General features: G+C 35.2%; 1 protein-coding gene across 1 annotated transcript; it reads left to right on the forward strand.

Moving 5' to 3' along the window:
• The first annotated feature begins 573 nt into the window (after positions 1-573).
• On the forward strand, positions 574-1,527 carry LOC102885325 (olfactory receptor 6P1). Its single transcript, XM_006909499.1, has one exon. The coding sequence runs from the start codon at positions 574-576 to the stop codon at positions 1,525-1,527; it is 954 nt and encodes a 317-aa protein (XP_006909561.1).
• The last annotated feature ends 8,374 nt before the right edge of the window (positions 1,528-9,901 follow it).

The following is a 9,901-nucleotide window of genomic DNA, read 5'->3' on the forward strand; positions in this document are numbered from 1 at the left end:
TGGAGAACTCCTTTTATCATCTCTATTCTGAATTATTCCTCCAACTGTGAATAAACACTCCCCAAACCTTCCTATTCTTGTGTTACTTCACATTATAATTCAAGTAATATATTTGAGTTACTACCTACTCTTAGTCCAATTTACCTTGAGAGATTAATCCTCAGGCTCCACCCTGCTGTCACTTCTTCCTTTATTTGTTCACTCAACAAATATTAAGTGAGGCTGCCATGGGGCTTAGGGGTTTGTGGAAAGTGAAGGAAGAGCATTTCATGAGTAAGAAAACAAGAACTAAAATATTTAACTTGTTCTAAAGTCACTCAGCAATCATTTATCAAAAACCCACTGTAGTTAAGATTGTTAAGTTACTGAGCACAATCTTTAAGTCTGATAATTTTTCCCCTGAGGTGGGAGATAAAACAAAAAAGGAATAAAAAGATGTAATAATAATTGATAATATATCATTGGGCTTTTCAGAAAGTTGTAATATGAAGGGTTATTGGCAGTCTGGTCTATCTATCTTTCAACATCTTGTTCTTCCTGTTACTTTTTCAGGTAGTCAAGTGGACACAGATCATGAGAAATTTGAGTGGAGGCCACATAGAAGAGTTTGTTTTGGTGGGTTTCCCTACCTCTCCACCACTCCAGCTGCTCCTCTTTGCCCTCTTCTTTGCAATTTATCTGTTGACATTGTTGGAAAATGCACTCATTGTTTCCACGATCTGGCTTACACCAAGCCTTCATCGCCCAATGTACTTTTTCCTTGGCCATCTCTCCTTCCTAGAGCTATGGTACATCAATGTCACTGTTCCCCGACTCTTGGGAGCATTTCTTACCCAGGACTGTAGAGTCTCCTTTATAGGTTGTATGACTCAACTTTATTTCTTCATTGCCTTAGCCTGCACTGAGTGTGTCCTGTTGGCAATCATGGCCTATGACCGCTACCTGGCCATTTGTGAACCCCTCCGTTATCCCAGTCTTATGCCTTCCAGCCTGGCCACTCGTCTTGCAGCTTCATCTTGGGGTGGTGGCTTCTTTAGCTCCATGATGAAGCTTCTTTTTATTTCCCAACTGTCCTACTGTGGACCCAACATCATCAACCACTTTTTCTGTGATATCTCCCCACTACTTAACCTCACCTGCTCTGACAAGGAACAAGCAGAACTAGTTGACTTTCTCTTGGCCCTGGTCATGATTCTCTTTCCTCTATTGGCTGTGGTTTTATCATATGCTGCCATAATTTTAGCCATCCTGAGGATTCCTACTACCCAGGGACGCCACAAAGCCTTCTCCACTTGTGCCTCTCACCTGGTAGTAGTTGTCATCTACTACTCCTCCACACTCTTCACCTATGCAAGGCCCCGAGCCATGTATACTTTCAACCACAACAAGATTATCTCTGTGCTCTACACTGTCATTGTACCATTCTTCAATCCAGCTATTTACTGCCTGAGGAACAAGGAGGTGAAGGATGCCCTCAGAAAAGCAGTGCTAGGCAGATGCCAATATCTTAGGGCTGTCACAGATTGAAGTACGACAGAATCTGGCAGGAAAGAAGAAACAGAGTCTTAATAGTGACACTTCCAGGAATCATAAAATAGACTTAAAGAGAACATAAATATCAATTAGTACACTGTTTCTGGAAACCTTCTGATGTAAACAAAAGTTAATGAATCATTGATCTTTTATAAGGATATTGAAACTAAGGTTGAGCTGCCTACATAGGAATCACCTGGAGGTTTTTTAAAATGCAGAGTCCCAGAAAAAGCTATGGAGAGTCTGATAGAATATGTCTAGGGTGCAACCCTGCCATGCATAATTTTTAACTTCCTAGGAAATCTTGTTTAATACAAGTTTGCAATTCTCTAGACTAAACTTACTATTTTATAAGTGCAAAAAATATAAGAAAATCACTTTCTGATGGATATGTCAAGACAATTATGTACGTTTTATTTTGGCATTTCCAAAGTTCCAAATTCTCAAAGATTTCCATGAAAAAACACAAAATTACAATTATACTTCCAAAACTAAAACTCATGTCACCTAATCAATACTCTTTACCACTACAATTCTCATAACCACTGCAAATCAAAAAAGGAAAAATAACATAGTGCTGATATTCAGCCATGTGTGCACCAATGAATATGGCTAAATATTCATCTGCAGCTTTCTCTTGGACTCTCAATGAAAGACAAAGCTGGTTAATCTAATGACTGCCACTCAGGTAAGAGGTGAAATAAATTTTTTTAAAAAACTTTTATATAGGTTGGACTCAGAACCAGCATGTGGCCAGCATCTATTTTAACCAGTTGGTGCCTAGGTTATACCAGCTGTCAAATATTTTAAAATTTGCCCTTGAGACAAATGACCACAAGAACAGAAAATGTCTTCCTAAGACACAGCTGAAGAAATGAGAGGTGGAATGCAGATATCTCTGCAGTGAGTTAAATGTCTCAGGTTGAAAGCCTGAAATATAGGCATTCTTCCAAGTATTTTTGATTTTTGGAAATTTGCTTAAATTGCTTAGAGAGATTTTCACACCATGACTCCAGGCTAATTCATCCAAATTTTAGTGTATTAGAAATGAATTCAATGTTTCTTTAGATGTGGAATGTGTGAAAGAATTAAAAATATGCTATAGAACAAATACTCATAAACACAAATTATCAATCGGTACATGTTTGCCCTTTCTAAAGTAGGCTTTGAAAAAAAAGAAAATTTTCCATTAAGGAAAACTACTTAATCAATAACCACTTTAGGTTTTCCAGCACCTAAAATAAAATTACAAAACAACATTAAAATAAAATTACAAAAATAAATCTTACACTTAAAGAAGTTTAAATTGCTTTTTTGTCATGAAATTTCTAAATAGTCTTTTAAAGAAACATTCATCTGAGATTGGCTCAGTTTACCCTTTGTTTATTACATTTTGTTTTCCTTTCATAGAGTTATGAAAAACATGAAGTTTTGTGGTTAATTCTGTACCTAGAACCAAGAAATTTCAGTTGCATCCTGATTTCACCATTAATAAATCCCTTTTATAATATTACCTACCTCATATGCTTGTTGTGAATATTAAATAAATAATGTTTATGCAAGTAAAGGTTTAACAAAATCTTTCCTCTTTGTAGATAAATTTTATCTTAGATTAATCCTTTATCCCAGCTTCTTTGATGTCTAGTTGACAAGTAAAATTGTCAGATATTTAAAGTGTACTATGTGATAATTTGATATACATATACTCTGAAAGTTTTCACCTTGGGTTAACTTTCTAGTTCTGGTATGTTGAAACCCTGATAAATGTCACTAAGCAACATAGCTGTGGTACAAATGACCCCTCGTTGGTAAAATTCCTCTGAACTGGGAGAATAAAAAAGTATTATAAATATCTGGCTGTAAATCATAGCCTTAGGCTAATTTTCTAACTTGGCATGTCTTTTGCAGGAAACTCTGGAAGCTATGGATACCCATGAAATTTTTATAAGAAATTGTAAGTCAAGGTAGATCATGCACCCCTTCGCATGAACATCATGCCCTCACAGCTGGGCTATAACTTTAAATCCTAAAGAATACCCCTTGTCTGCTTTCAGCACACCTTTCAGAAATTCCTGATGCTCTGCAGGCATGTTGTGTTTATCCTATATTTCTCTAAGAAAATTCAGTGCTAAGTATGTCCTTGGGAACTGTATGAGTTTCATTGTCCGGCCAGTCAGCTCACAGTAAACACCCAATAAATGATAAACCATATCATTATTATCATTTTGTCATTATCAATATGATTATATGCTTTTTTAACAGATATGCCTATTCTATTAACCATGCATCAAATTCATTCTTACCCAGCTGAGATTGGAGGATTAACTGGGTTCTCTAGGAAATATTTGATAAGCAAAGCTTCAGGCATCCTTGTGTAATTATGTAGAGAAAGTAGTGAGTTAGCTAGGAAGTTTAGCATTTCCAATTATCTGATCTAAAATTCTGCCAATGTATCATTGAGCTGAGTCAGTGAGGTTCACATTCCTTTTAAAAATGATCAGAACATATCATAACATACCTTTGTTAGAGTATTAAATATAGAACATTACTCTCTTCAGACATTTTGGCTTTAGATTTTGTGCTTGATACTCATCTTCTACATATTTGTCTACAAAGGAATACCTTGAGAGTGTCAACTGATACAAATTCTATTTGTGTGATCCTTGTCATGTCATATTCTTTTCCAGTGGCAGATGAAAGCCTTCTTGAATTGTTTTTCCTCTATGGTGAAAGATCCCCACAGTATGTTAATTGGTGTAGATAGTTTTCTTTTTTAACTTTTTTTATTTTTTTAAATACAGCTGGCATAATATATTACATTAGTTTCAGATGTACAATGTAGTAATTAGACATTTAACTTACAAAGTGATCACCCCTAGTATCCATCTGACACCATATGTAGTTATTACACTATTATTGTCTGTATTCCTCATGTAATATTTTACATCACCATGACTATTTTGTAACTACCAATTTGTATATCTTAATTCCCTCACACTTTTTGCCAACCTTTCCCAACCATCCTTCCATCTGGCAACCAGCAAAATGTTCTCTGTATTTAAAATTTATTTCTGTTGTTTGTTCATTTATTTTGTTCTTTAGATTTCCACATGTAAGTGAACTCATATGGCATTTGTCTTTCTCTGTCTGACTTACTCTACTCAGCACAACACCCGAAAGGTCCATTCATGTTGTTGCAGATGGTAAGATTTTATTCTTTTATATTGCTGAGTAATAGTCCATTGTATGTACAACCTTTTCTTTATCCATTCATTCATTAGTGAAGAACACTTGAAAACACAAGTCCCTTGGAAGTACTGTTTTGAGTTTATTCAAATAAAAACCTGGAAGTGGAATTACTGGGTACTTCATTGTCTCCTGTTATCTGATATTAATATTGCTACTCAAGTTTTTTTATTGTTTGTTTCCATTTTTATGAAATATCTATTTCCATCCCTTTACTTTCAGTCTATATATGTCTTTTAATCCAAAGTGAGTCTCTTGAAGGCAACATGTGTAATGGTCCTGTTTTCTTAACCATTTCCATCACATCTTTTGATTGGAGCATTTAATCCATTTACATTTCAAGTAATTGTTGCTAGATATGTAATTATAACCATTTTATTAGTCATATTTTGTATCTTTTCTTCTTCTTCTTCTTAAAGAAATTCCTCAAACATTTCTTGCAATACTGGTTTGGTGTTGACAAATTCCTTTAGATTTTTCTTGTCTGGGAAGCTCCTGATCTGTCTTTCAATTTTAAATGATAGCTTTGCTGGGTAGAGTAATCTTGATTGTAGGTCCTTGCTTTTCATCACTTTGAATATTTTTGGCCAATCCTTTCTGGCCTACAAAATTTCTGTTGAGAAATCAGCTGGTAATCTTATGGTAGTTCCTTTGTAGGAAACTAACTGCTTTTCTCTTGCTGCTTTTAAGATTATCACTTTGTCTTTAATCTTTGGTATTTTAATTATGATGTGTCCTGGTGTGGGCCAGTTTGGGTTCATCTTGTTTGGAACTCTAAGCTACCTGGTCTTGTATGTTGATTTCCTTTGCCAGGTCAGAAAAGTTTTCTATTATTATTTCTTCAAATAAGTTTGCAACTTCTTGCTCTCTCTCTACTTCTTCCAGTACCCTTATGATGCGAATGTTGGTATGTTTGATGTTGTCTGAGAGGTGCCCTAAACTATGCTCACATGTTTTTATTCTTTTCTTGTTACTGTTTTTGATAGGGTATTTTCTGCTACCTTACCTTCTAAATTGCTGCTTCGTGTCTCTGCATCATCTAATCTACTATTGATTTCTCCTGAGGTATTTATCATTTCAGTTACTGTATTTTTTCATTTCTGACTGATTCTTTTTTATATTTTCTGTCTCCATTTTAACATTTCCTATCTCTTTGTTACAGTTCTCATGAGTTTATCTATTCTTCCTCTAAGTTCAGTGATTATTCTTATAACCAGTGTTTTGAATTCTGAATCTAATAGATTGCTTGTCTCCATTTTGTTCATTTATTTTTTCTGGAGTTTTGTTCTGCTCTTTCGTTTGGGACATCTTTCTTTGTCTTCCCATTTTGGCTGCCTTCTTGTGTTTGTTTCTCTGTATTAGGTAGAGCTTCTATGTCTCTCAGTCTTAGTAGAGTGGTCTTATGTAGTAGCTTTGGGGCTACTACATCACTGCGGCACAGTCATCACTGGTCACCTGAGCCAGGTGCTCGAGATATGTTCCTTGTATAGTTTGTATGTGCTCTTCTATTGTAGTTGAATCTTGGTTGCTGTTTGCACATCAGTGGGAAGTACTGCCCCTCAGGCTGATTGGTTGTGAGAACTGACCAGCAAGGGACTGACCCTATGGAGCAGGATCCATCCACTTTAGCAGGGCTCTGGTGCCTGCCCAGTCAGTGCTTCATGTGTGTTGTCCTCATATGTAGCCACAGATGGTGCTCCAGCTTAGTCTAAAGCTGGCCGCCAGACATGCTGGTTTGGGGGCCTTCAGGGAGGAGCTGCACCACAGGCCAAGTTCAGCTGCAAACTGTGTGCTGCCCAGGGCCACCTGGAATAACCCACCAAGTAATATGCAGATGGCCACCACCACTCACACTGAACTTAGAGGGAGACCAAGGCATGAACTAAGCCTGACTGCTTCTAGTGCCAGGCTTGAGGCTACTCAGTGAGAGGTATAGGGCATGCTGAGGCCAGATATTGCTTGTTTGGGTTTTGTAAACCTTTGAGAGATTTTAGAAAATTTTGCAGCATAAGTTAAGAAAGTAAAGTCCATTTGTATGGAAAAGTCCCTTGATGCGGCTTGGTGAGCCTGCAAGTTGGGTAGGGTGAGCTAAGGGTATCACCAAGGAGCTAACAATGGTGACCATTGTTAGCCAGGTTGATGGAGACTCAGATATGGTGACCACCCTGCATCTGCACCCTGGGAATGGAGGAGAACTAAATAAAGAAACACCAGATTCTACCAGCACTTCTGTCTGGGAGAAAGCTGCCCCTCCAGCCCTCTCTCTGAAGCCAGACAACTCAGGTCCTCTCTGTATATCAGCTCAGAGCAATTGGGTCCCTCAGCAAATTAATCTATGTACAGGCCCTTTTAAAGGAATTCTAGCTACCCTTTGTCTCATTCAACCACAATCTCTGCTGGCTCACAGCCAAAATTTGTAGGGCTTTCTTCCCGGCACTGAAACCCTGAACTGGGACCTAGTGTGAAGCTGGGACCCCTTGTTTCTCAGGGGGAAACCTCTTCAGCTGAGATACTTCTCCCAATTTTTAACCACAAGTGGGTGTGTGACCAACTTGTTCTGCATCTCTACCCCTCCTATCAGTCTCAAGGTGGCCTCTTATGTGTCTTCAGTTGCAAGACTTCTGTTCAGTCACACTTCATGCGATTTTCAATCATAGTTGTTTTGTAGTTTAGTTGTAATTTCGAGGTGGTCATGAGAGGAGGTAAGCACAGCATTTATCTACTCTGCTATCTTGACCAAAGAAAATTGATGATTTTTGTTTTTATATTTTATTTTCATTTACCAAAAATCATTTATAAATCAAATGTGCTTTAAAAATGGTTCTGATATACCACTCAACCCCAATTAAGAAAAGAATGGGCATTTTTCTAGTGGCCTGCTCAATAGTGAACTCATTTTTCTTTGTTATGATAACCCAATTTTATTTCAACCTGAAAACAAGCCCAGCCAAAGAAATGTTTCTGCATTTTTTGTCATGTGTTTGATTTATCAGGTTTTTTTATTTTTATTTTTTATTTTTTTATTTTTTGTAGCTAAGAGTAGTCATATATCTCATTTTTGCCTAATAAATGTAAGGGGAATTTTAAACTTTATTTAAAAGAAAGATGTAGCTGACACTGGTACTTCTTCTTTCCTTTTGTTTTTTGGATAAGATGCCTGGAGCTCCAACAGCTATCTATGAGGTGACAAATATAAAAAAGAAAGGTGTGCATACTGAGACTGAAAATGCAAAAATATAAAAAGCAGGGATTGGTGATAGTGTGATTGAGAAGTTGAAACAATAGCAGCAAATATCAGCATCCATTTTTTATTAAATAAGAAAAATTAACATTTATTTATTAAAGTCACTGTAATTTGTGCTTTCATTTTTTTAGCCTAATATACCTGATATAATGTATTTATCTAATTTTTGCCTTCTATTCCTTCAGAATTTTTCACAAGATTTTTAGTTTTAAGTTTAAAAATAAGTTTTTATGGTGTCACACATTTTATTAAGTATCTTCAATTTTTCATAACAATAAAAAATATACAAATCATGAACAGAAATATTCCAACATGAAAGAAGAAACTACAATATGCATTTTAAATTAGCAAATTTAGATTGTGGACAAGAAAGGAAATTTGAATTTTTTGTTTTATTCTATTTTGTTTTACTTTGTTTTTTTTTTTCTTATTTCATATTACTTTTAAGTATGCATTTATATAAATGGTTAGTATTTATTTCATATTACTTTTAAGTATGCATATATATAAATTATATAAATGGTTAATTTATATAATTTATAAAGTGATTTTCTCCTATTACTCTGGCACCCATGTGGCTTTTTGTATAACCATTACAACAATGTTGACTAAATTCCCTATGCTATACTCTATATTCCTGTGACTGTATTATAACTACTAATTTATACTTCTTCATTGTTTTTTTAAATTTAGTTTCTTCATTTTGATCCTTAGAGTCTGCATATGAGTGAAACCATGTGATATATATCTTTCTGTCTGACTTATTTCATTCAGCATAATACCCTCTAGGTCCACCCATGCAGTTGCAAATGTTAGGATTTCATTTTTTAAGGCTGAGTATAAATATACTGTAAATTCCTTATCTAATCATCTATTAATGGTTATGTAGTTGTTTCCATATCTTGGCTATTGTGAATAGCACTGCTTTGAACATAGGGGTGCGTACATTTTTATGAATGAGTGTTTTGGGTTTATTTGGATAAATACTCAGAAGTGCAATTACTATGTCAAAAGGTAGTATTATTTTTAAGTTTTTGATGAACCTCCAAACTCTCTTTCATAATGGCTGTATCAATTTGCAATCACATTAACAGTGCAGGAGAGTTCACTTTTCTCCACATCCTCGCCAACACTTGCTGTTTTTTGATGTATTGACGATGACCATTTTGACAGGTATGAGGTAATATCTCACTGTGGTTTTATTTGCATTTCTTTGATGATTAGTGATCATGAGCGTCTTTTCATTTGTCGGCCACCTTTATCTCCTCTTTGGAGAAATATCTATTCAGGTCTTCTACCGATTTTTAAATTAAATAGTTTGCCTTTGTTGTTGAATTGTATGAGTTCTTTATAATTTTGGATATTAAACTACTATCAGATATATGATAAGCAAACATCTTCTCCCATGCAATAGGTTGTATTTTCATTTGGTTGATGGTTTTCCTAGCCATGCAAAAAATTTTTAGCTTGATATAGTCTTGTTTCTTTATTTCTTCTTTTGTTTCCCTTGCCTGAGGGTGGATATATATACATACACACACACATATATGTATGTATATATAGTGTGTAAATATATATGTATGTATATATAGAGTGTATATATATATATGTATGTATATATAGTGTGTGTGTATGTATGTATGTGTGTGTGTGTATATATATATACATACTAATAGCAATATCAGAGAATTAATTGCCTATGTTTGCTTTGCTTTATAGTTTGGGGTTTTACATTTAAGTCTTTAATTCATTTTGAGTCTGTTTTTCTATGTGATATAAGAAGGTGGTCCAGTTTCATTTTTTTTTTTTTTGCATATATCTATCCATTTTTCCCAACACCATTTGTTGAAGAGATTGTCTTTACACCTTTGTATATTC

Source organism: Pteropus alecto, unplaced genomic scaffold (genome assembly GCF_000325575.1).
Source record: "Pteropus alecto unplaced genomic scaffold, ASM32557v1 scaffold83, whole genome shotgun sequence".
NCBI classification, from domain to species: Eukaryota; Metazoa; Chordata; class Mammalia; order Chiroptera; family Pteropodidae; genus Pteropus; species Pteropus alecto.